Here is a 25,983-nt window from a genome sequence, read left to right on the forward strand (position 1 = left end):
ATTTGTGGAGCATAACAAATAACATGGAGGACAAGGGGAGATGGAGAGGAGAAGGGAGTTGGGGGAAATTGGAAGGGGAGGTGAACCATGACAGACTATGGACTCTGAAAAACAATCTGAGGGTTTGAAGCGGCGGGGGATGGGATGTTGGGGGAACCAGGTGGTGGGTATTAGAGAGGGCACGGATTGCATGGAGCATTGGGTGTGGTGCAAAAACAATGAATACTGTTACGCTGAAAATAAAAAAAAAAAAATTAAAAAAAAGAAAGAAATGCATGCTGCTTCCACCCCCTGCTGTTTGCCTGCATAATTTCACTGCGTCCACAGACAGAGGTGGCAGAGTAAGTTTGATCCTTTTTCTCTAAATTCTCTGATGACCCTCCACTGCCCTTGGTTTAAAAAAAAAAATAAATAAAGCTTTTTATTTCAGAGGAGGGAGGAGGGGCAGAGGGAGAGGGAGAGAGAATCCTAAGCAGACTCTGCAGTGACCACGGAGCCCAATGTGGGCCTCAATCCTATGACCCTGAGGTCACGACCTGAGCTGAAATCAAGAGTCAGATACTTACCTGACTGCACCATCCAGGCGCCTTCTGCCTCCGCAGAAGTTTTTTAACACAACTCTGTGGAGGGCAATTTGGTAAAATCAATCTAGGAATTTATCACACAGATGTGCTCACATATGTGGAAGATTACATACATGCAATTTTTTTTTTCGTTGCAGTGCTGTGATAGAAAAGGCCAGAAGGAACTCCGTGTGTCGCCATAGGGTACTGGGGCCCGGGAGTGTGACTGTATCCACCGTGGGTACGTGTGCATAGTGGAACAGTGCAGCCCTAAAAGGTAGGGAAGATCTTCGGGTTCCAGCTGGACAGGTGTCTAAGGGACGGCACCGTGTGGAAAGGGGTGGTCGGAACAGCATGGAATGTAGATGGCTTCCATTTAATCTTCTGGAAGAGCTGAATAGCTTTACATCTCACATAAATGGAAAAGAGAAAAATGAAACACAAGCCAGAATCCCAGTGTGGTTTCCATCACTTGAACTTCTTTTATTGATATTAGAGAATAAAATTTTTGTTTTTGTTTTTTGATGCATGACAACACACTCTGTTGGTGGTGGTTGCACAAGGTTGATCATTAACTATACTAAATACTGCAACCTCCGAATTGTTGATTTTTACACTGGTATTTCCTTTGTGGTGATGGGTGGCTCCTCTCTGAATACATGAAGTGGTCCATTCAATTCGTGGTTTTCATATTCCTTTGTTATTCTACCTACTGCTTTAAAATACATTCCAATACAAAGAATTTCCTTGCAGTGAGTGCACGCATACAACCACTAGGAGAGCTGAAAATAATGAACCAGCCCTCCCCCTCGAGTTCTGAGAGTAAGTAATCTAGAAGGGTGGGACTGGAGCTTGCTCCTTTGAGATGTTCTCAAAGTCTTCAGTGGGCATGTTTACACTCAATTGGACACATTTTTGCCAGGGTGGGGGGGCTCGGGGAACAGGGGATGGCAACAAGACAATTTCATCTGCATATGATGTCACCCTTCCACAAATGCCTGGAACAAAGGACCAGGGAGCACTGTGCTGGGCAGTACAGCCCTCAGGTGAGAATAAATAAGTTACCTGCTCAGAGTGGAAGGCCACAGACACACTGTGGCCAGAACTGGAGAGGACAGCACACACACATAATAAATAAAAGTTCAGAACTTGGTCAGTGATGGCAACAGGATCAGGCTCCCCTCTGTTCATTTCTGGTTCTTCCCACGAGCACCTCTATCTGTTCCTAGGGATAAATAGTGGCACACGGAGACCAAGGCTTTGGTGGGGCAGGTGGCAGGAGAAAAGATCGTGTAGTGACCACTCTGTCCTGAAACACGAGGGCAAGGTGTGCGGGCATCAGCTGTGTGTGTAAAAACCATGTACATGGGAGCATGTGGGCCAGCCTCCGACGTAACAGCAAGGACTGCCTCACTGCCCTTGTGAACCAGTTTGGCATTACCTTTGGGGGTGGTTCTTTTTACTTTTCCCATGGACACCTTCCATCCACGCCCTTTTCCCCTGCCCCCTTTCCTTTTCACCCTATTGTGAAATTTGTCTTGGGTCTGGTCTTAATCTGGTTGTGATCCTGGGTCCCCAAACTCCACTGCTATCTCATGAGCGACTGGGTGTGTGTGAAACGGATTTCCGTGTCCCAGAGCCACAGAGAAAACAGAGACGGCGACTTTCCATCTGGTACCATTACTTCCCTGCATATAAAAAAAAATGGAAAAAATAAGACCTCACACAGAACACAGCGGGAGTGTCAATACATTCTTTCAGGTCTGACGTCTGGCCTGCGGACCGAGGACAGGACATCGAAGGATGACTCAGGTTGAAGGCATGGAATGAAAAAGTCACACCTCAAAAAAGAAGCGACTCTCCATTGAAGCTGAGTGAAGGTCTTGAGGAAGCTGGGCCACCCGGAAGAGGAAGTACAGCCCTGCCATCCTGGAAGCTACATCAGCTGCGTGTGGCCACAGACGGAGGCTCGGCGGCTCCCCCAGGGTGTGGGAGGCGAGGCGCCCAGCGACAGGGGCCGTGTACCAGCTCGCAATGTGTGGCACTGGGAGCCAGCCACAGATTCACGGGTTTCCTATCCATGGGATAAGAACGCACTTGGGAGTTTCAGTGCTTCTCAAAGGAGAGAACAGGACACCCGCCTGCCCTTTGCCTCGGGCTAGCACAGGCGAAGTCCCGGTGAGAGCAGGGATGGTGCTGGGGGCCCCTCCCGCGGGATTGGGAGAAAGGGCAGATGGACACAAGGTCTGCAAGTCCTATGTACACACTTTACAAAGTCTCCACTCTTCCCCCAATAGGCACGAGGTTGATTTGTCTAGCTCAGAGGGGAGGGACGGAGGAGGAAAGAGGGAGAGCACGCAGTACAGAGTGGGGGAGGAGAGGGAGGCAGGAGCAAGCCTGGTCTCCTCCAGGGGAAGGGCCCCCCTCCCCTCCTCACCGTAAGCTAGTTTGTTTGGGGAGCTTAGCACCCATCAAGATGCCCGAGGTGAGAGTCACAGGGGCTTTCATCTGCATGCTGGACCCCACCATGGTGGGGAAGCTGCGGTTCCTCCGGATGCCGCTGTTGAGCTGCAACCCACCCATGGCACTGGTGACGGTGGGGCATCCGAGGGGCAGACCCTCAGGGACCAGGCCACCGGGGACGAGGGCCTGGGCGGGGCCCGGAGGTCCACAGAGGAGAGGTCCCTGATCCTCAGTCAAGGTGGGGACGTGGGCTCGCCCTGAGTTCACCACTTTGGCCACGCCAAACCTCCTGACTTTGTCCACGAGGTTGAGGTTGGAGACAGACACGTCTGTCTGGCTCTCGCTGCTCCGGAAGTTCTTCTTTTCCCTCACTTCCCGCAGGATGGAGCTGGCCGGCTTGGAGGCCAGGAAGTTGTCATAGGGAGGGCTCGTGCACTTGAACTCAAAGGAAGGTGGGGAGGACGTGGGCGTCTGCATAGGTGAGTTCGGTGGGGTGGAGGGGATCACAGCCATCCTGGGGGTATAGGAGTGCAGGAGGGAGCCCCGGCCGGCCCTGTCCCAGCTCTGAGGATCATACACGGCCGCGGAAATGCCCCGCTCCTTCAGCAGCCACACCAGCCCCAGAGACGTGCTCATGGTGGTCGTGGACTCACGGATGTTAGTGAAGGACTCGGCCAGGCTCAGTCTCCGTGGAGTGCATGGGGTGGCCACCGGCGTGGACTTCAAGTGGCTGGCACTACCACAAGCTGGAGTTGGAGCCGAGTTAAGGCTGATAAAAGACAAAAGGTCATTCATCAGAAAATGCCCATAAGCCCCTGGGAACAGCTTGTGGCCAGTCTCCTGCAGGGGCGCAGGGAGGAGTCCCCCAACCCAGGCTCCCCAGATACCTCTTTCCCTGTCTGTTCCTCCCTCCTACCCAAGAGGGCTCTGGGTTCCCTTGCAGGGGGCATGGAAATGATTCCCTTGTCTCAGCCCCAGAAGGGGGTCTAACTGTCCCCTTTGCGGGTGAGGAAAGTCGGACTCAGAGGTTAGGGGGCTAATCAATGTCACACTCAGCTATTAAGTGGAAGACCCAGGATTTGAGCCCAAGTCTGAGGGCTCAGGCCTCAAGGATGGGGGTGGGGAGAGCCCCTCAGCAGAGAGGCTTCCTTTCCCTACCAAATGTAATCAAATTTCAGCATTCCTTCCTAATGACTACTTCCCTGAAGCCAGAAGTTAACCAGGGCTCTGGGATCTGAGAGCTCATCTTGGGAATGGCCCCAGCAGGTGGGACACCCAGGTGGAGTGCCCCTGAGTGATGGGGAGATGGAGACTGAGGGTGTGCATCACGTCAGCAGCGGACCCCTGCCTCCTGACCCCCACTGTAGGCTCTTCCCTCTGTGCCACACTACCCCTTTGTCCTCCTCCTGTGGTTGCTGAGTTCACCTCAGGGGGTGGAGATGTGGGGTCAGCAGCAGCCATGTCAGATAACATCAGGCCTACATCTGTAGAACGATCTAGAAAAGGCTCATGGCATATATGAAGCCTGCATCAAAGGAAAGCCTTCTTTCCAAAGATTTCTTCATCCACCCCTGCTATGGTGGCTGAGGACCCAGGATGTTCCAGAAGCTGGGGTCCCGCAGTAACAGGAGTTAGGAAAGAATAGTGTAACAGTGCTGTAGGGGGAAAGGCCCTCTCTTAACAGCTGGTACAGGGATGCGGCTGGGAGGCCACTTAGGCACAAAGGCCATTCACAGTTGCTGGATGAACCAGCAAAGGCAAAGCAGCACACCCCTCTCCTTACAGTGTTGTGAGCCCTGTCCTGCTACCCACCCAAGGACATGGCAGGGGCTGTAGGTGCCCCCTGGAGCAGCCAGCTGGGTGGGCCCCAGGAGCTGGGGGACCCTCTGTCCCCAGCCTGGCGAGGGGAGGGCCAGATACCTTGGGCAAGCCATGAGCCAGGGGAATGGGCAGGAAGGGGCCTCCTGCTGTGGGAGGGAAGGTTCACAAGCCAAGTTCAAGCTAAGGCATCCTTTTGGCTGCTTGCCGCTGGCTGGTCAGCACAGGGCGAGAAGCCCAGAATAGACCCACTTCACACAAGCTCAGGAGTGGGAATGCTGGAGGGTCAGGAGCACTCAGAGAAACACAAGATTAGAAGCCACAGCAGAGTCCTAAGGTTAAAAGGTGGATTCCTCAAACGGCAGAGGTGGGATCTAATAAAACCAGTCTACAAGCAGTAAGGCCAAACACTCTGGACTCAAAATCTTGTTGACGGGGCCGTTCTGGGGAGATCTGTGATTTGGGGTCAAGTTCTTTCAAACTCAGGCAAAAAGCCTTCTCTTGCTACTGAATGCCCAGGCCTTTCCCATCCCTGACAAGAGATGGGGACAGGTGTGCTGGGTGGAGTCCTACGGCTTCAGGCAGGAGAGCACCGGGCACCGATCTTTCCCAGGAGAAGCTTTAGTGCATGGTGAAAACACAGAGCTCTTCCAACACAGAGCCCTGGGCGGGCGGGGGGGGGGGGGGGGGGGGTTGGAATGCTGGCTTCTCCAGAGGCAGGCAGGGAGAGAAGACAAGCTAACATTTGGATTCCCTTTCTGCCGAGAACTCGGATTAGGCCCATATTAGTGTTGGCACTGGGCTCAACTGAGCATCTGGGTGGGGGTGGTTAGGGGTATCCACTGTCAAGGCCCCGTTAGCCAGGCACAACCACAGAGACACAGCCACGCCTAAGTCCTGGGTTAGTGGCGGCCACACGTGCACACACAGCTCCTTCCAGGAGGCCCTGCCAGGCAGGCAGCGCTGGCAGTGTGCTCACCCCCTGCCTCGCCTGTGGGCTCACTCTCTGCCCTACATCTCCTCTCAGCTCAACGGGGCACAGGGCCGCTTCGGCGTCCTCCTCACATGACCTGCGGAGAATTATTCATAGTTTAAGGTGCTCCCTGGGGCAGCTGCTCCCTCCAAGCGAGCGGGCCCGGCTCGCCTCCCTCCCTCTCTGCGTTACCTGCCATACACCCAGGCATCTCTCTCGTCTGCACCACACAGAAGACGCCTGGCGGGGGGGTTGGGGGGGTAGCGGCGCTTGCCTTTTCACTGGAAGCCAAGCCGACCACCCCATGCCATCCAGGTCCTCTTGCCAGATGGTGCCAACCTCTACCACCTCTTTAAGGCACCAGAGGGAAATGGCCCGAGCTAAGCACAAGGCGTGCGGTCTTTGGGTTTTACTGTTTCGTTCATTACCACGTGACTGCGGTGCATGGCTCCCGCAGTCTAGTCCGGAGGCACCGGGGGCTTCCACCGGGCTCAGTAACTCCATTCCGTGAAGGACCTTCATGCTCTACCGACAAACTTGGGGACAAAATGCCAGCAACCTGGGCCTTATGCCTCTGGTAGCATCAACTTTGGCCGGTTAAGACCAGCCCTAAGAATCTGTGGCCCGTGAAAAAGACAACTGTAGGTGGGTCTAGGTCTGTCTCTGTGGGGGATCTGAATCTAACAGGGGCCTCAAGTCAAGAGGAAAGATGGGACCCCACACTGGTGACAGCACGCACTACGGGATGCCTCAGCGGAGCCTCTACTCGACCTTCCTTGACCTTGAGTCTTGCGTCAAGAGCCCCAACCTCACCGCACCCTTCCCCTGCCCTGGGGCCGGGGTCCCTTACCTTGGCGTGACCCGTGTGAGCTCGTCTGAGGGGTGCAGGATGCGGCAGGTGGTGAAGGTGAAGGTGGAGTTGGTCTGTGACATGCACTTCCCAGGATGGTGAGCTACCGGGGGGCGGGCAGGGAGGGAACAGAACATATTCCTCAAATCCACACAAACCCATGAGAACAGTCAAATTCCAGCATGGCTCGCAGCGGCGGAAGAAGCGATGAGCTACCTTGTGAACTGGATCTGGGCAAGGAAGGTGTGATGCCGGCGTTCTGGATCGCAGAATCCAGAATCCAGCCTGGAGCACTGGCGTGCAGCGCAACCAGTTCCCTCTTCCGACCCAGTCCAGACAGGGTTCCCCATCGGCGTTCTCTGGCCAGTAGTGGATCCAGTTTGAGGAGCTAATGAGCCTGTAGGGCGGGGGGTAATTTGGTTTCCCTCCTCAGGAGTCAGAATCGGCTTCCTTCTTGTGGGGCTTCACACTTCTTTTCACTGGCAAACAGGTGCCAAGTTCTGCCAAGGAGATGGGAAAGGTGCGGGGCAGGGAAGAGCCTTGCCACCTGGAAACAGGGCAAGGCTCGCACGGCTCCCTTTCCAGATTACACGGAAAGGGGCTTAGGGAAGCTGGCTCCACTACTGTGTATCGGTGGTGGGCAGGGGTTGGGGGAGATGGGGCCTCAGCTGCCTCAGCAACAGGGTGGTAAGACTCCCAAAGCTTGCGGCTATCTTCAGCCCTAGGATCAGGTATGGCCTGATGCACTCTAGTGCGTGCAGCCCCTGTCCCGTAGGCCACTGTCCCGGCCTCTCCAGGATGTCTGATTTCTAATGAAAATGAGACAGCCACCAGCTGTCCTCAAGTTATTTCCTTTTAAAGCTCTAAAGCGCTGTTGTTCAGGCAGCTGAAGACTAGGATTTGGAGCAAAGTAAATCACAGAAGCGTTAGGACCGTGCGTCAGGAAGCTGGCAAATGGTAAAGTGATGAGTGACAGTCTACAGGAGACATCATGATTGTAGAGGTCACCCTCATTCATAACTCATAATGCAAAAAAAAAAAAAAAAAAAAAAAGGAGAAGGCGGGGAGATGCTGCTCTGAATGGCATGCACAGTGAGGTACTGGGACACACACCCCCCCGCCAGCCCAGCCCGCTGCCCCTGCAGCAGCTCAGCCCCCAGAGACCTCTTGGGGGGAAACGCATTTGGTTCTCAGATGCCATGAGCACTCTGAAGATTCAGGAAGCTGTGAATGAGAATCTTCTAGCTCATTATGGCCACTTTTCTCTTGGATTTGACAAAAAGGAAATGGAAAACAAAACAGAAGAGACCGCTGCCCTAAACCTACAGATCCACACACAGCCGACTGTGTCTTTAAAAAACAAAAACAAAAACAAAAAAACCCAGAACCAGATGAAACAAAAAATGTTGGAGACAGGCAAACTGAAGGCAGGCAGGACAAAGCCAGAGCACAAAACCGGTGGCAGTGAGTAGATGTACAGCGTAAGGCTGCTTTGCCCCAATTGTTCTAGTCCAGCCCATCTTGCTGGGTCCAGGCAGGTGCCCATGGTCCCTGGGTGGCAGCCAGCACCCCAGCCACCAGAGTAAACTCGCAGCCACACAGAGTGCCAGGCAGAGCAGGAAGGGGGGGAAAAAACACACATGGAAACAGGCTTTATGAATCTTTGTTTCTCAACCAATAAATGGGATGACTTAGGAACTCAGGCAACTGGAAAACTGTTGCAAACAAAACAAAAATGGAATAAGCTATGAAGAAAAGGCAACTGAACAATCACGATTCTCTGACTGCAATAAGGTCTAGCAACAAAAGCAACAAAAAGCCTGAGAGAAGCATCCCAAATAACCAGCATGAGGGGTTATTTGGGAGGGAGGGAGGAAAGAAAAATGCAGTAAAGAGAGGTAACTAAGAACAGTGGAAAGAGAGAACCTTACAAATAAGTCAAAAGCGAGGCTGATTTAAAAGTAGAAGTGTACCCCCTTTAAACACGTGGCCAGAATATCCAACCAAAAGGTACCAAAGGCCCCCTCCTCCTCCACCCCATCACCCATGGGATCTTGGATTGCAACAGGTAGCGCAAGATGGACATTCTCAGGACACGGTTGCATCAGCAGAAGCAAAACCCATTGGAAGCAAATGGGTTTTGGGGGTAGGAAAAGGCTGCTAAAATTCAGAAGTCATCATTCCCCGGAAGCCATGGAGAGGAGGATCAACAGGAATCGAGAGCACCAAGCCAGAGGTTCGGCCCCTCCACAATACCACTGGGACGCCTGGCCCCGCCAGCTCTCCGTACGTCACCACTGTACGTCACCACTGCCCGCCGGGCTGCTGCGGCATTTCCCTTCCTTGGGACACAACACAGAGACAGTGAGTCGCCCGAGGCCCCTTGTGCTCACCACCCAGCAGCTGCAGGCTGATTCCTAACACCCTGCCTGCAGGAGTGAGTGATTTCTCCAAGCAAGACGCACCAGATGCCTTCTCAGCAGGGACAGGAGGCTCGGGGTGAGGGCTCCCTGCTCCAGTGCCCCGTCCCCACAGTGCACCAAAGCCCTGCTTCACATGCTGGGTGTTCACCTCCTGCTGCCCACTTGGGGCCTCCGAGGAACGGGGTTTCTTGGATTTAATGCTCCGGCTTCCTACTTCCATCCTTTTTTCTTGGTCTGGACTACGGGGCCCCGTGGTGTTGTGAGCAGAGAGTATTAAACGGGTTAGAGTAGTCACACTGGAAAGGGCTACCATCAAGCATCCCCTAGTCCTACATATTTAAAAAAAATTTTTTTAATATTATTTTTTAATCCTACATTATTTTTGTCTGTTCCTTTCCCACCAGGTTCTGACACTAGTACAAAATCCAAATCTATCGCCAAGAACCTATAAATTTAGTTAATCCTTGATTATTCAAGATCTTCTGTGTTGGTGAACTACATACAGGTGCCTAGCATGCAGTCGTTTTTTTTTTTTTTTTTTTCTGAACACAGCACACACAAGCACACTCCTTCAGCTACCTGCAGGCTGGGGCATAGGAAGGCTTTTGAAGGACAAGGGTCACCCTGCTCGCTTGCTTTCTGAGCAGACCCTGTGCATGTTCTGCCTGGGGTAGGTGCACTTGGTAAATGGTTCTGATGGGCTGTGCTCCTCTGGGGGGCGCAGGGTGCTCAGTATTGATTGGAAACTGGGTGCCTGGGATCTTGCTGCTGCAGTCACTTATGGGGGTGACGGGGCCTGACGGGGCCCACAGTCTCCAGAGAGCTGGGGCTGCCTCCCTGGATGGCCCTGAGACTATACTGGGGGTTATCTGCAAGTGTGCTATGCAGATCTGGATGATTGCAGGGCCGTCTGCTCTAATTGTGAGGAGAGTAAAGGAGCACAGACAAGGTGGGGTTGCTCTGGTGAGGACCTGAAGCCTGACGGAAACTACCAGCCTCTCCCATCCACATGATGTGATTCGGATATACCAACTCATGCATCTCAGTCAATCCCAATGGCACATTCCATCCCCCATCCACAGGGAAGGGGAGAACAGAAACTCGCCCCACTCAAAGTCAGCATGGCACCTAGTCCTTGAAAGAACCCTTAGATGAGCCCACAGAGATGCCAAAGAGTATGCCTGCACCTGGAGATTTCTAGCGGAGTTGCAAAATACACATCCATGCGAGGCTGCTTCAAAGGGGCTCTCTGAGGATGGAGAAACCTGGCCACACCACACCCCCAGGCTATGTTTTTTGCTAACATAAACAACTTCTTGAAAGTCAAAATTACAAACGCCTCTCTAAATCTTGGAAAAAGAGGACTGTCTTTGTGATGCACTGAACGTTTTCCATAGTCTCTTTCCCCTTTTCATGGGAAGTGGCCAAACCTGTGTAAAATGAACAAAATGCCTGACAATTTCCTTTTCTTAACTTAAACACCTAGGGTGAAGCTGAGGTCACATGATTTAGATCTGCTTTGCAATTTCTATGAACTCATTAGCCAACACACACACACACACACACACACACACACACACACACACACACACTCACAAGCACATCTTCTCTCTTCCCCCCCCCCACCCCGCCCCCTAAGGTTCCAGAAGCTTCCACCACATCAATAGTGGTACCCATGGGCTGGCCTTTTCTATCCAAGCCAAACCAAACCCACTGAAAACAGAAGCCACTGTCCATCCAGTTTAAGATTGTGGCTTGAACTAAGAGCATCCATACCTTTTGTCTTTTTGTCTTGACCTTTTGACTAGCTTCTAACAACTTTGTTACTTTTTGTTCAAAGAGTAATCATATTGGGGGAGGGGGGAGGATGTGTCTTTACCTGTCAGTTACTTTCCCATTTCTTAAAAAAGGCAAAAGCAAGGCTTCTGAATTATTCCTAAAAGACTAAAATGTCAGGACACAGGAAAATGCTTTAAAGACTTTTTCTGTCACTTCTTTATATAACTCTGCCCATTAATTTTTCTGGGGAAAAAAAAAGTTCCATGATGAGTGCACGTGGGAAAAGCTTCATAATGCCTTTGTGTTCCCTGTGCCTCATCAATAATATCAGTATTGCATCTGGGCTTCATGTGGCTCTAATAAGAGTTTTCCTCTGGGGGATGGAAGCCAAAAGTTTCTAAATACAGTACTGTTTTCACCCTTTAAAAAAACAGAAGATAAAAGTGATTTTAAGCCAAACAATGTTGCAGAAGTGCAACATTTCTTAAGCCCTTAGTTCCAGGCTGAACATGGACCTGCTTACTCTCCTTCTCTGCCTCTTAAGCATTTCTTCAACATGGCTCTCGTCTGCTCCTAGAGCTCAACAGGGACCCCCGAGCCCCTGATGCAGACCTGGGCCTGCAGGCCCTGGGAAGATTCTATCACAGATTTGTGAACTACACAAGATCTTCTTCTGGTTTCCATAGAACTTATTTTTGGTTCCTACAAAATTAAAACAATTAAAAGTCAATTTTGCCCACTGTGCCAAGCTGTCTATTCCCTGTTTCATCTAAGAAGTATGTGATTTAACAGATGAACACTCTAACAGTGTCATGCAGAGAGGGGCAGAAATTCTCCACAAGTGGCCCCTGAAATATGTTCTGGAGAAAGATTTTTTTTTTTTTGAATGTGGTTAAAATGTCAAAGGGACAAAATGCAAAAGTCTCTTTGGATCCTGTGGCTGCCAACAAAGCTGGACCCTACACCCTGTCCTCTTGTCCCTCCTGTGGCAGATGTCCACCGGCCTGGGGAGCTGGTCTGGCCAAGCTGCACCGGAGACCCACCCCTGCCCAAGACCATCCAAGCCAGTTCAGGAGCACGCTTCCCCCACCCGCCTCTTGGCGGTGCTGCTGGACCGCTCATCCTGCCGCCGACGCCCACTGCAGTGATCCCTCCTCGGAGAAGTGTCCGCCTGCGCACAGTCCTCTGTGGTCCATGGGGGTGCTCCTGGAGCACAGGAGCACCCTCCTGTGGTCTTCAGAGGTGACGCTGCCATGGAGAGAGTGCTCGCGAAGAGTAAGCTTGTTCAGGACACAGTAGGTGGGGTTGACTCCAGCTGTTGGTCTGGAAGGAGTCAACGACCTCTCTTCATTCATTTTCCCACGTCCAGGTCGCAGTGGGCCTGTTTCATGCACTAGTTTTATTGGTATCCCGAGGCAAGAGCACAGGGCCTTCCTTAGCATCACCTAACACAGGTGGGTGTGAGACGACCATCTGCCTGTGCACAAGGACGCAACTTTTGTAACCGCTGCAAATCGAGGGCTGGGTTGGAACATCTTCCCATCAGAGTGGGAACGCGCGGTCCACTCTCCGTGGAGACAAACGCGAACCTTTCCCACAGCTGAGGGTCTGGGAATCGGAGGGACCCGGCTTGCCTTCCAGACCCATCGGGCCCCGCTTGGGTTCTGGGACAGAAAGGAGATGGCGCAGCTGCGAGGCTCTGCTCCAACCCACTCCTGGCCAGCCCAGGCGCTGGAGAAATTCTCCGCTGGCCCCACTGGCGCTCTGGCTCCCTTCCTCCATGAGCTCTTCCTTCTCTTGCCTCGCTCAGTAGCTGCTCCTGAACAGAACCTGGACCTATGTACCAAGCAAGGTCGCTACAGAAGTTAATTCCTGGCCTTTGCCAGCTATGCTGGGGCAGGGTGGGGGAGGGGGGAGAGCAAATCCATGTGCTGCACCTTCAGGGGATTTTTCAACGGCTGTTTGACCAAATGTGATTTTTGCCTTCAACACTTACTTTTGCACCTGCCCCAATGAAGATACAGCTCCACTGTGGGGCCGCTGCCAGACAGGCAGCCGTGATTGCTACAAGCCTCCTTTCAGTTACTCCCCCACCTGAGTGGCCTTCATGGGTAGGACTATGAAAATAAACTGACCTTCACTTTCTTCTATGTTGCGCTAATCCTACTTCTTTCTTTCCTTGAAGGATCCTGGCTGGCATCCAAAATAATTCAACTACACTGTCCAACCAACCATCTACCAATGTAACTGTAGGACTTCAAAACTCTGATCTTAATCCTTTCCCACATGTTGGCTCTTCCCTCCACATAAATACCTAAAATTCAGAACACGGACAGTATGAGATAATGACTATTCATAATAAATTACACTTTCTATGTGAGTTAATACATAAAACATCACTGAAAAGTAAAACTGTAATCTAAAAATTGTTTTAAATAATCCATTTTAATCATCTAAATTATTTACAAATATAAAAAAAGAAATCGTGCTTTTTAAGACATGGGATTATAGAAATCAGCCAATAATGATACAATACATTAAAATATATTAGTAGGGTTGTTGTTTTTTTTCAGTACTCAGAGCTTTTTCTCTGTGAGCTAGTATGTTCTAGACAAAAGTGCCTAATATATAAGTCTCCCCAGTTTCCTTCCAGAGTCTCAGTTGCAAGAAAAAAGGCTAAGCCTCTGTCTTTAAAGTTCCTCCCTACACAGTATTCCCAGATGGTAGCTTCTGGGACTGTGCTGTCTGGCAACAGAAAAGCCTAAACATATCAAAGGTAGACCAAGGCAGGGACGAAACCAGCCCGGACACAAATCCCAGGACAGGCAATGGCCCAGTCCTCCCTGCTGAAGCTTGTCTATTTACCTGTGACTCCAGGATTATGTACATAGTGCCACTCAGGGGTCGCACAGGGGTGATTTACGATTTAGAGTGACAGGTTTCTTACCTTCCAGTAATCAAAAGGGTCCTTTTACTCCCAGCAGGGAAAGAAAAGAGCGATGTCACTGTTCCAAACCACTGATCCCCTCTGTGCTGAACTTTTAACAAGTCTGACCAAGAACAAGCCCAAAAGAACTCTTGTCTAAATGATCAGGCCCTTCCTAAGTTACCTTCAGCAATCTACAGAATTCTTTTCGATCACATACTTCTAACCTGGGGCTAAGTTCCAACTCTAGATTGGCGTGTCTCTCCTCAAAGCTGCTGGGATGAATTTGCTGCAGGTTTGAGGAAGGAGGGAAGAAGCAATAAATATGAATGTCTTTGTTTAATGTAAGGAAAGTGGTCAGGACTTATGTCATAATTGGTCTCTCCCTCTAATTTCTGAGGGAAGTTCTTAGCTGACTTGAGGTTAAGTTTTCTTCTTTCTGAATAACTTCTTGAAGACACACCTAATGGTGCTTCTTTAAGCCTAGAGCGTTCACCTTCTGGTCCACCTGTAGGACTGTAGGGAGGGGTCATCACCCTTGACATGATTCCTATCCTTTCAGTCACAACGCTTGCAGACTCCGTGTTTCCTGTACCACTGTCTGCCTTCCAGAAGGTCGGAGAACAAAGGGAAGTCACGATACCACAGCTGGTTTCCCTTAAGTGTGAAGATATTAAATAAAACTCATTTTCATTCCCGTGCAAGCTTAATCTGGTAACTTATTTCGTAAAAAATAAATGAATAAACCATAAGCTTATTTGATAAACCAATCCTTTTTACTTGGTGATATCTCTAAAGTTTATGTCAAAGAAAAAAGAAAAGTTGGCCCCAAATAAAGTCCCTTAGCAGGGAGGCACCACCACGCACCTCAGCTCTATCCTGTCCTGTCCTTCACAGCAGGAGGGTGGCCTTTGTGAACCAAAGTTATGAATCACCAAGACGCATGTCCTCTCCTCAAGTCTAGTGACTCCAAGATGCCATTGGGATGACAGCATTGGGCGAATTCATCTTTTTCTGAATCTCTGCCTTGATTCCACAAGAGAGCTTCCTTGTCTTCTCAGCATTGTGGCTAGGGCGGGGTGGGGAGGGGACCCAGGAAGTCTGGGGCAAATGGTAACCACATGACCCCTGTGGTCCTGGTGCCCTGAGCCCAAACTATTTCATCTCAGTGTCGCCTAGGGTATAATTCTGCAAACTCATGATCCCATCTTTAATGGGGTAGCAGGGGGCAGGTGATCAGCTAGAACTCTTCTCCGGGTTCATCTGGGGTCCTCTCTCTGGAAAAGCTTCCTGACATTCTCCTTGGGTTTGTTGGGTTAAGGAGTATTGCTAAAATGCTTTGGAAAAATCCCCTTTGAACACATGCATAAGCTGGAGAGAAAATGCATATACGTTCATTGAAGTTAGAAATGGAGGAAAAGACTGATTTATCTCAGTGTTGTCTGAAATCCTGAACACTTTCTGGGCTTCTTCCTATTTTGATGCTCCTCATAGGGAACAGATTCTCTCCCCTGGCACTCTACTCATTTCCCCTTAAGATGCCCAACTCTGCTCAGCTTAGTTTGGAAATCACCGTGGGACTCGGGAACCTGCCCCCCAGACTCGGGGAGAGACCCACAGCAGAAGCAGGGGAGGTGACGGGCGGGATGGGGTGGGGGGCCAACAATCCACCTCTTTTTTAGCAGCCTTTCCTGCTCCCCGGTCAGGAGCCCTGCTGGGCCATGCACCTCCCAGATGGGCGGGGAGCTACACCCACTCGTTACATCAGACACTATGGGGGCATCAGACTCTGTGTTACACAACAGAACCGCACGATGGGAAGCTGTGATCATCACCCACACAGACGAGCGGAAGCTACAGACAGAGAGCCACTACGGATGGTGCTCGGGACAGAGGTGAGAATGGCCCAGAACTCGGCCTCCGGTGAAGATGCCAGGTTCACAGGACTTATCGGGGTGCCCTCACCAGACCCCTCCTCCTCCTCCTCCTCCTTCTGCTCGGCCGCTGGCGGCTCCTGCATCTCCTCTGGGAAAGCCTGAGGCTGGCGTGGGAAACTTCTGCTGCCTGAGACAGTCTCGCGTGCTCGGGACCCCTCACCTGAGGTCTCTGGGTGCTGAACTGGCGTGGAGGTAGCTAGGCCCGGGAGGGAAATGTGGTCACCTGTGTCATCTTCCTCAAAGTCGTTAAGGCAGTACACTTCATCCAGGTCAACGTCCAGTGTCCGGAAGCCCTTGGTGACCACACCGGGCCGGGGGTCCAGGATGCCCCCTAGGTGGGGCTGGGCCAACTGCTGCCAGTGGTGAAGGGTGGCAGAGCCTTGCAGGAGAAAGGGCAGAGAGGGAGGGGGACAGGGAGGAGAGAGGGTTAGGACGGACGTCTGAGCGGACCGCAGGCACCACCCCCGGAGCGTGGAACCCAACCCCTGGCAGGATCTGAGTCCGGCCGGTGAACTCTGGCAGGGACACCGGCAGAGCGGCCCTGGCCACCGTGCCACAGGGGCTGATAACCCGCCATGCCTGGGAGGGGCACCCATTCAAGGAATCCCAAGCGAATCTTTTTCACAAAGTGAAACTAATACCGTCTGGTGTGGCAAGGATATCTGGGGACTAACTATTTTAGTCAAGCAAGGTCGATCCCCAGATCCAACACCTCATCCATGTAGGAGACCCAGCAGAGGAAAAAGAAGCGAGACAAGTACAAAAAGGGGGTGTCTGGGTGCCGAATCTGTGCCAAGTACCCGTGGCCAGGGACAGGGAAGACGCAAGCCCAGGCAGCGTAAGACAATTTGGAACTTATCCCGGGATGCACAAGACACAAGCAAAAGGAAATGAGAGTAACCCACACGACTATGGCCTCTTCTACTTATTAGGATTTGTCTTCTGGCAGCAACCCTGAGAGGCTGCAGGTTGGGGAGACGGAATGGGGCTAGCCAGGTGTGATCGACAAGCATGGAAGTCCACACAGAGGTCTGAAGCAGAGGAGCAGATCTCCTCAGTGACACCAGATCCCGGGACTCAGATGACATCGTGCAAGGTCTGTAATAACACCGAAGCGTGTTCCTGAGCACCTTGAGGGTGTCACGGTGGCTCAGAGAGAGAAGCGTTCCAAGTACCAGTATGCCTCACAACCTGGGTCGAGAAGCAGATTTACTAAGGAACATCTTAGAACCTTCAGTATGTTGCTGCATCCTGGGATTCTACCCAGCCCGTTTGTCAGAGCAACCCTTTTTTCCTTTGGGACACTTCTTAAACCTGGCATGGCCCGGGGATGATGACCCTTGAAGTTGGGTGTCTGTCCCCATTCTGCAGATAAATTAGTCAGCCACACAAATGCCTAGCTTTGAGAGCAGTTCTCAGGCGTGGGAAAGCAAGAGCCTTCCCACATGAATGATTCCCAGTTACCGCCGGTTTACCAGAGGAGTCCTCTGTGGGGCACGCTGCCCCGGGGCACGTCAGACAGGGAAGCTGGGGCGCCAGGAACTGGCAGCTCAGGAAACAAGAGAAGAGAGAAGGAAACGATGGTAGGTGTTGGGGTCGGGGGCCGGTGCAGGAACATGAGTGAGATCCAGACAACCCCTTCCGCAGGAGCCCCTGACCCTCTGGTGTACCCAGTGAGCATGCAGCCCCCAACCCACCGCCGGGAAGGAGTTTCCCAGGGAGCAGCCTCAGCCAAAGGGTCTTGAAGGGATCTTGTAAGTGGGCAAGTTCATACACACTTTAAGCTGCACATGCTGCCAGTGTATGTTTAGGGAACCCCCAGATACCCACTCAGAGGTCTGTCCCAGGTTTAAGTGGGTACAAGTACAACCTTCACCTGAAGCTACCGTATATAAATAGCAAATACACCACACGCAGAAGAAACATGGTAGCACAACAAATACTGTCCTCTCATGACGTGCTGAGATTAGAGCGGTGGTTCTCAACTAGGGGATGATCTTGTCCCACACATTCGGTTAACGAACGGAGACATTTCCAGTTGTCACCATTGTGGGGAAGGAGGGAGTGCTAATGGCATCAAACGGGAAGGGGCAGGGACAGGGATGCTGGGTCCCACAATGCCCAGGGCAGCCCCCTACCCACCAAGTGATCAGGCCCTGGATGTCAGCAGGGCTGAGATGGAGACATCCAGACCTCGAGGTGTGGTCCTCTGGTGTCGGATCTTGGGAGAACCCGGAGGAGCTCAGGTGCAAGCGGCCAGGGCTCGGCAGACATGCTCAAGCCACCGGGGCCTCAGCAGCTTTTGTTTTTCTTTTTTCTTTCTTTTTCTTTCTTTTTTTTTTTTTTTTAGCAGCTTTTCTTTTAAAGTTACCCTGATTGAGCAGCTGGTGTTACATCAACTCCCAGCTCAGAAGCACTCGATGAGGGGACTGAGGGTCACTCAAGTTAGAGAATTTTCCCAAGTCCCTGAGCAGTGGCAGCCCTGAAGTCCAGGTCCCTTGAGTAAGTTCACACCGCCTGCCCCCCAGCCCACGTTCACCTGCCCCCCAGCCCACATTCACGGGTCTGTAAAGAAGCAAGGACCTCCGAGCTCTGGCCGGGAACCCACACCAACTGAGAAGCACCCATGGTGGGCAGTAAACATTCTAGGTAGCCATCCAAGGCCGGCCAGGAGGCACACACACTATAACTGATGGGATTTCTAAAGACCCCCTGGAGACCCCCATTCATGATCCATAATGAGGCCCCTGTTCATGTGGTCATCAGATGCCCAGGCACATTCCTGGCAAAAATACTGTACTGGGGAGAAGTCTTAACATGGCACCGGGACATCCAGCTTCGGACACACATGCTGGTCTCATGAGGATGATGGCAAATGACTAAGTATGGTGTGGTCAGATCACCTCTACTTTTGGGAGGGGAGGAAAGGGAGAGATGACAGACACGGGGAAGTGAGGAACTATGTCTGTAGTGCCAGAGGTCCTCAGCCTTCTGAAGGGGGCTGAGAGGTTTACAGTGCCCAGGGAAAGAAAGAAGGCAGGGAGGCCCGAGGTCTGGGCCCAGACACCAGTTCCACGGGCCTCCATCCTCCCTCTGTTCAGCAGACAACCCTCATCTCTCCCCACCCCCGGCACGGGCTCAAGAGAGTAATGTTGCTGTTTGGAGTTCAAGATGCTACACAAGTACATGAGGTTATCTGCCTTCCCTGAACACGCAGAGCCAAGGGAGTTGAGTTAAGATCACAATGGAGAGATTATGCTGGAAGATGCATGGTACTTGGATTCTTACCCCCTGCCTTGGGCACCCCTTACTCACGAAGAGTCAACCTTTACTGAGCATTAACCCGGTGTCAGAGCCTGTACTTAGTAACTCGATCATAACCCTGTTGTCCTCATTTTACAGATAAGGACATGGAGCTCAGGGTAGTCAGGCAACTTGCCAGAGGCTGCACAGCTGGCAGGTGGCTAATCTGGGTTCAAACCCATGCTGGCTCCAGTGTCTGTCCTCTTAACCATATACACCTTCTCCGGGTCAGCAGTGAGGGGGCCTCCTGGGTGTGTGTCTCAGAAATCAGGGCAGTAAAACACCCGACTGGCTTTTTCAATCCTCATACAGGTGTCTTCCATCCTATAAAAGTGAATATTGGCCAAAGCCCCCACAGCCCTGTTATCGGAGTTACATCAGGCTGGGGGGCCCACATATCGTTTCCATTCCCAACTGGTTCTAAGGCCCCAAGAGGGTTTCTCGAGTCCAGGACCCAGGCAAAATAGCTCACACCTCACTTCCTCCCACTGCCACTGCCTGCACCACCACGTAGGAATCTGACCGATCCCCTGACTGCCTGAGGTACAAGATGGAAGCACAGATTAAAAATTAAGGATGAACGGCACCTTATTCAGAGCCTTGGCTGCCTCTTTCCTACTCCCACTGCCCCCCCCAACCCCCGCAAGCCTGGCTTCCTTTAATTGTCAAGCACAAAGCAGGAGAATCACCGCACTGTGAGATAGTTCCCATGACCAGCCCCTCCCTCCCACCCACAAGAAAAGGAGGCTGGGGTCAGGGAAAGAGGAGGCTTCATGCTCCTAGCTGGCACCAAGATGAAGTTCTATGAAACAAGGATGCGGCCAGCAGGGAACACAGTCATGGTCACCATGCCTTTCCCAGTTTGCTTTCCTTCTACATCTCACTGTTCTAACTGAAAGCTGTGATATGATCAAAGGAGAAGGAAACCAAATCCATCTATGTCACAGGAGTACCCGGGGCTTGGAAGTTTAGACCTAACCTGCTGGACAATGTCTAGCTTAGCTAAGAAGTGTATGCTTTCAACTAATTACATGTGAACTTATTTACTGGGAAATACCCTCTTGATTTTAATTATCCACAAAGAAAGAGCAAACAATACAGGGGGAAAAATACTGCCAGAGTCATCTTTGTCATGCAGATCTTTGTCAAGGAGTCTGAGAAGTTCACCTGCGCTTCACCTGCTTAAACTCCTAGGGTAAGAGGAAGGGGCAAGAGTATTGACCTTAAACACCTAGCTCGGCTACTTCGGCTGACACCAACAAGCAGATACCAGGATGCTTTAAATGGGGAAGGGAGACGCAGAGGGAAGACCCAGACTGGCTATCTACAATCCCAGCCAACGCTCTCCAGGGACCTCAACCCGGCACACTGACCTGAGCCACTGAAGATCAAGGATACGACGGGCTTCTAAGTGGGCCAACGGGAAAGGATGGTATGAAAACATGGCCCTGGCACACTGCTGGTCTGGGTTCTAAACACCCTTTAGACCTAAATTGCTGGGACATGGCAACTTTGGGGAACTTAAGTTTTAATTAGCACCTCTTAAGGTGCCAGGCATAATCACGTTTACTCTTGACAATTTTGTGTGGCAGATGTAAGCCTTATTTCACAAGTCAGAGAAACGGGACTCAAAAGGGTCACTTCTCTTCTGCCACAGTTGGAGCTGCATTGAACCCAGTGCCAGGCAGACTTCTGTGTCAGCACTCCATCTTGTCAAATTAAACAAGGTAATACAAAAAAAATTGTGGAGGCAAGGAAAAAAGAAAATATTGGTTGTATGTGAAATAGCTGAGAAGTCTGAGAACTACAAAACAGAGGAGAGGAATCTCTAGCATAAGGATGCATTACAGTCCATAGTGATACAACATGACTTTTTAACAGCAGTGATTTAACTTCCTGGTGAGAAGGGTACTGTAGATGAAACTGATCTAGCACACCTCAAGGGATTTTCTCTTCTTCTAGTAACACAAAAAATACTGCTAAGTCACAAGATTAAAAGGAAAAACAAAAGATGAATTGGTTGAAATAAATTTTTAAAAATCTTTTCCTGCAATATGCTTGGAAAATGAATCCAAAGACATATTCTTAGATGATCTAATGAAACATAAAGTCAAATACAGAAACCAGACGAAATAGAGATGATAAATTCCAATGAGCTTTAAGAGACAAAGGAGAAAAAAAGAAAAGAAAGGCAGAAAGTAAAATTGCAGAAATGAAAGATTTTATTGAAAGAAAAACAGACATAATTATGGATCAGGAAACAATCACCAAGCTCACAACTGAATAAACAATTAAAAACAGAACAAGCCATCCCTTTTCTGAAATCTAATAAGGGTTTGAATTATACAATTAAAAAATAATTCTGAAGAAAGAATGTCAGCCCACCCTCTTCCTAGCTCTGGAGACTACAGGACCCAGCATGTCTTGGGTCTTTAACAAGCACACCCTCATTTTACACCACACATTCTCAACAGGTTCTTACAGGATAAAAAGAATCCTACCCTCTTTAGGCAGAGAGCAAAGCTCTAACACATCAACAGTGTATCTGTGGTAGCGAATTGCAGGAATGAGTAACTATCGATTATATGTCTAAAATGACTCCTTAAGAATATAGGTCTAACATGGGACATACGGCCTTACAGAAATTCTGATTTGACTTTGCATCAGAAATGTAACACAGAATTCTAAAGTACCTTCTCACACTCACAGGGGTTTCCAAACTAAAGGTGTCAAAAATGAAAAATACAAACTCTTAGTAGCTCCTGACAGGGTTAAGTGGGTAATTAGAGGGAAGACATTTTTATAACACCTGGAAGAAAAAGCAAAGAACAAAGGTGAATTTTTTCTAGTTTAACCATCTCGTGTCCCAATTTACTAAAAAGTAAATTGCCCCTGGGAAAGGCAGGCTTGAAGCGGTAAAGAGCTGGCTCACCTCCCTGACCACCCCCTTCTCGGCCCCCAGACTGTGGAGGTCTAGGCCTCTTGCTGAGAACCCACAGCACTGGAAGAAAGCCACACCCCCTTTGCTGGAAGATGGAAACAAAACATGAAAGCCAGTAATTGCAGATCGCTTTCAGGTGGTTCCTGAAATAACAACTTCTAGCAAGTGCTCTGAACCCCTCCCTGACACCAGCATTTCTGAGAGGGGAGAGCAAGAATTCCCTGCACTTCTCAGACTCCTGGCATGACCTAATGAACTTTCTAGTATGTCAGCAGTGCCTCTGCCTCTCAAAAAGATGCTAACTTCTAAGGTTCCAGGTGCACAACAAAGAGAACTAGGAAACTGGCCTGAAGGCCTCGTTCCTTTCCTTTGGCCTAACTGGAGGAGGTCAGAGTCGGCCTGTGGCCGTCGTGCACACTCCCACACCTGCCCCGGGAGATGGAGGCCCAGGCTGAGTGCCACCATCAGAGGAACTCAAACCAGCAGCGGGGGAGGCTGTCCCGGAAGAAAAAGGAGTAGGCATGACAGAGGCTGCCCGCTTGCTGGTGGTGGATCAGGGACCAGAGGCGGTCGCCAAGGAGGGTGGAGAGGGGCCGAGGCCCCTGGTGATCACCTTCCAGCGGCTTCACGATCTGGAGTTTCTCGGGCAGGTAGGAGCGGCTACTGAAGGACATGCCCGAGAAGCCGGTGAACTCGGAGAAGCGCGAGTGGGTGCCGAGGGACATGATGCTCTCCGTGGGCGTGAGGGAGCCGCTGAGCAGCTCGCCCTTCTCCGCCAGCTCCCTGAGCTTCCGCTCCTGCTCCTCCTCGAAGAACCTCCGCTCCGAGAGGTAGTTCTCCCGGCGGAGGGACAGCCGCCGCAGCGCCGTCTCCAGGTCGTGGGAGCCCGGAGTGCCCGGCGTCCCGGGCTTCTTGCTCCGCTCGTCATTCCTGCGAGGAGGGAGATGGGGCTGAGAGAGGGCGGGCGCCATGCAGCGTAGAGTGCGTGGCTCGAGACAGTCCTTACTGCTAGGTGGCCAGGGGTGCACGTGTTTCCTGGTGGCCGTAGGATCTTTGCTAGGGAAGCCCACAAGGCAAGCAGCAGAAATTTAGGCAAAACTGGGGAGGGAAATGCCTACAGGGGGGGAACCTAGTTCCCTCTGTTGGGTGTTCTGCCCAGTGTGGGGAGAGCACTAAGGTGTAATGAAAATTAGCACAGACTATATAAAAAATTCCGTCCCTAGCTACACCTCCCTCGTGAGCCCTCAGGAAGACGACTTCTTCAGGCCGAAGTCCTAGTTACCAGAAGGATCACTGGTTCTAGGGGCATTTCTCTTTAAAGAGCTGTTCTGATCAAGCAGTTCCCCTTGGAGCCAAGAGGTCAGAAGAACCAATCTCTCTGTCACAGAAAAAGGGTGTACAACACAGCTGACATCCCTGCGCGTGCATGTGTGTGTGCGCGCGTGCAGCTGTGGGTCTGAGGTGGGACACAGAGGGGCTGCCCACCACTGAGGAGGCCCCACCCCAGCAACAGGGCTGGGATGTGCGCCTTTTGCAGCAAACTGGATTCTGGTCACAAGTCAGAGCTTGAGTCCTCCTCAGCCTTCCAAACACCCAAGCTACAGAGGGGTCCCTGAAACAAAGGTCTATTCTGTAGCCCAACAGGAAAAAGTGACAGAAAATAATCACTTATCCCCCCCTTCAGCATTTGATGGAAAGGCAGATTTCCACTGGTGAAAGTACCAGAATCGAGAATGAGCGCACACTCAGAGGTCCTGGCAAAACAGATTACAGAATGAAAGGTCTATACTTGTCAGGCAATTCTTTACCGGCCTCTCTCTTCTGTGGGCCAAACCTATCCTCCATCCACACCACCTGTCTCCCAGAGCCAAAGATTACAAACTCCTGGCCGGCTCACCCCAGGTCCTCGGACTCTGCTTCCAGGATGATGCTGTTGGTCTTGTTGTCCAGGACAACGTTGCCAACGTCACTGCCATAGAAGCTGGACCGGGGGGTGCTGACGCAGCTGGAGAGGAGGGAGTTCACGGCTGAGGACTGGTTGGAGCCTGGGATGTTCATGGGGGACGGGGTCAGAGACCTCTGCTTGACGACCTGGTTGATGTTTCTCACCGTCTCAAAGACTCGCTTCTGGTGCCTGGGGGTGGGTGGCGGGGGAGAGGTGTGGAGAAGATGCACAACAACCATGAATAAACAAATGCAGGAATGACTGCGGAGTTCAACCTCCAGAAACTACCATCCGAGGGGCGAGAAAGGCAGCTGGCCCATGTGAGCACCCCCCGCACAAGCAACCTACCATCCCCTGCCTTCCATGTGTTTCTTAAGCCTGTTGGCTGGAAAGCAAGAGACTCAGTGCCCACTGAATTCAGGGCTCTACTTCATGGCTGTGTCCCAGAGGTGATGCTAGCAAGGGGATATTGCTTTTCTCTCCCTTAGGCTTGACCCACAAGTACAAATACTTAAGTAGGGCTTTTGTCTCCTGGCTACTTTTCCTCCGTCATGATGGTGCCTAGAATGCAAGGTCCAAGAGAGCAGAGTTCACTGCTCAGCACATAACAGGCCTCCATAAATATCTGTAGAATGAGTATTTGTTGACTGTTTATATATATATAAAAGCCAAACAAAATCTTAAACTTCTACAATGAGATGATAAATACCACAGGAATCTTTTTTAGAAACTGCTGTTTCTAAGAGTAGAACTTCCTTTTGATGTTCATTTGTTTCCACCCCCCCACCCCACCTTTTTTTTAAGAAGGGGAGAGAGACAGAGAAAGAGAATCCCAAGCAGGCTCCACGCCCAGTGCAGAGCCCAACACAGGGCTCCATCTCACGACCCTGAGATCATGACCTGAGCTGTATCAAGAGTGGGATGCTTAACCAAGCCTCCCAGGCGTCCCCTTATGTGTTCCTTTTACAGGAGACAAAGGTAGGCACACTGCTATAAAGGCCACATCTTTCAGGGATACATAAGGCTTCACACATGCACAGAGGCTCGGGGACTCTGGTCACTCCCAGGATCCCATTTAAGTTCTGGCTGTGGGCTTTGAGTACAGAAAATACACAGTGAAATCAGATCCACATACATCTGAGGAAACACCTCAGGGCCGGCCTAGCACAAGGTCTCATGTCAGGGAGAGAGCCCGTAGGGGCCAGTATCGGTAAACATACCCAGAAAGGGCAGAAGCCTTGCATGCACCCCTCAAAGAGCCCTCTGTATCTCCTACCGCATGTGATCTCTCTTTCTCTAAGGGACATTAAACATTTCCAAGTATTGTTTTTCACTGAACGGAAAGATAAAACCAAGGGGTGGTATCAAGACAGGGCTGTATTAACAGAGATGGGAAACACAGCTCTCCTTACTCAACTTTCTAGAAGTTAGTAGAAGAGCTTTAAAACCCAGGAAGAGGAGCTGGGGGATATATATGACTGTCTATGTGCTCTTATCTCCCTCAACCCGGACCCAAATCTGTGCAAGGACCACAGGGCCAGTGCCTGAAGCCCAGACGCTGCTGGTTTTGATGAGCACGGGGAGTGAGGTGGTCTCTGGAAAACTTAGAAGCAGGCCGTACGCGATGTCTGGAGACTCGGGCTCTTCCAGCTGCAGCTCCTTCCGCATCGTCCCCTCGATCTCCGCTGCCAAGGAGTCCTGAGAAAAGCCAGAGACACATGGAGTGAGCAGCAATTCAAGTCTCTGAAAGAGGCTCCCAGCTGGCTGGCCAGAGGAGTCTCAGGTGAGGTCTCAGAAGCCTGCAAACTGCCCTTCCGTGAGGCTGTCGGCACTCATCACTGGGGGGATCCCTGAGTGAGCAAGCCCCATGGCGGGTTCCGAATGGAGCAGTCCCCAATGGGCACTGAGCGGACAGCTCCTATGCTCCCCTGCGGCTGAGGATCTGAGAGCAAACCCCGTGTTCCCTTGGCCACACCATGGAGCTGTGGCTCTGCCTACAAGGAGAGGCAGGGAATTTGTGGAGGAGGGGCCCTGAGTTGTGAGCACTGTCATGTGAACCTCT

General features: G+C 51.2%; 1 protein-coding gene across 21 annotated transcripts in view; it reads right to left on the bottom strand.

The window, feature by feature from the left end:
* Nucleotides 1-1,014: 1,014 nt before the first annotated feature.
* Nucleotides 1,015-25,983, bottom strand: part of TRAK1 (trafficking kinesin protein 1) — a 121,896-nt gene continuing 96,927 nt past the window's right edge. For 3 of the 21 annotated variants that reach the window (XM_047739443.1, XM_047739437.1, XM_047739457.1), the window contains 6 exons: nt 25,543-25,619; nt 23,874-24,110; nt 22,590-22,906; nt 15,761-16,111; nt 6,668-6,770; nt 1,015-3,795 (listed from right to left, as the gene is read on the bottom strand). In XM_047739443.1, coding sequence (XP_047595399.1) covers nt 2,997-3,795; nt 6,668-6,770; nt 15,761-16,111; nt 22,590-22,906; nt 23,874-24,110; nt 25,543-25,619 — 1,884 coding nt within the window. In that variant the 3' untranslated portion in view covers nt 1,015-2,996. Of the gene's footprint in view, nt 3,796-5,823; nt 5,915-6,667; nt 6,771-6,883; nt 7,065-8,923; nt 9,010-9,285; nt 9,330-11,754; nt 12,534-13,295; nt 16,112-22,589; nt 22,907-23,873; nt 24,111-25,542; nt 25,620-25,983 lie in introns of those variants that run through there. The other 18 variants (XM_047739516.1, XM_047739586.1, XM_047739428.1 and 15 more) reach the window with 15 other exon arrangements.

This window comes from Lutra lutra, chromosome 1 (assembly GCF_902655055.1).
Source record: "Lutra lutra chromosome 1, mLutLut1.2, whole genome shotgun sequence".
In the NCBI taxonomy this organism is placed as follows: Eukaryota; Metazoa; Chordata; class Mammalia; order Carnivora; family Mustelidae; genus Lutra; species Lutra lutra.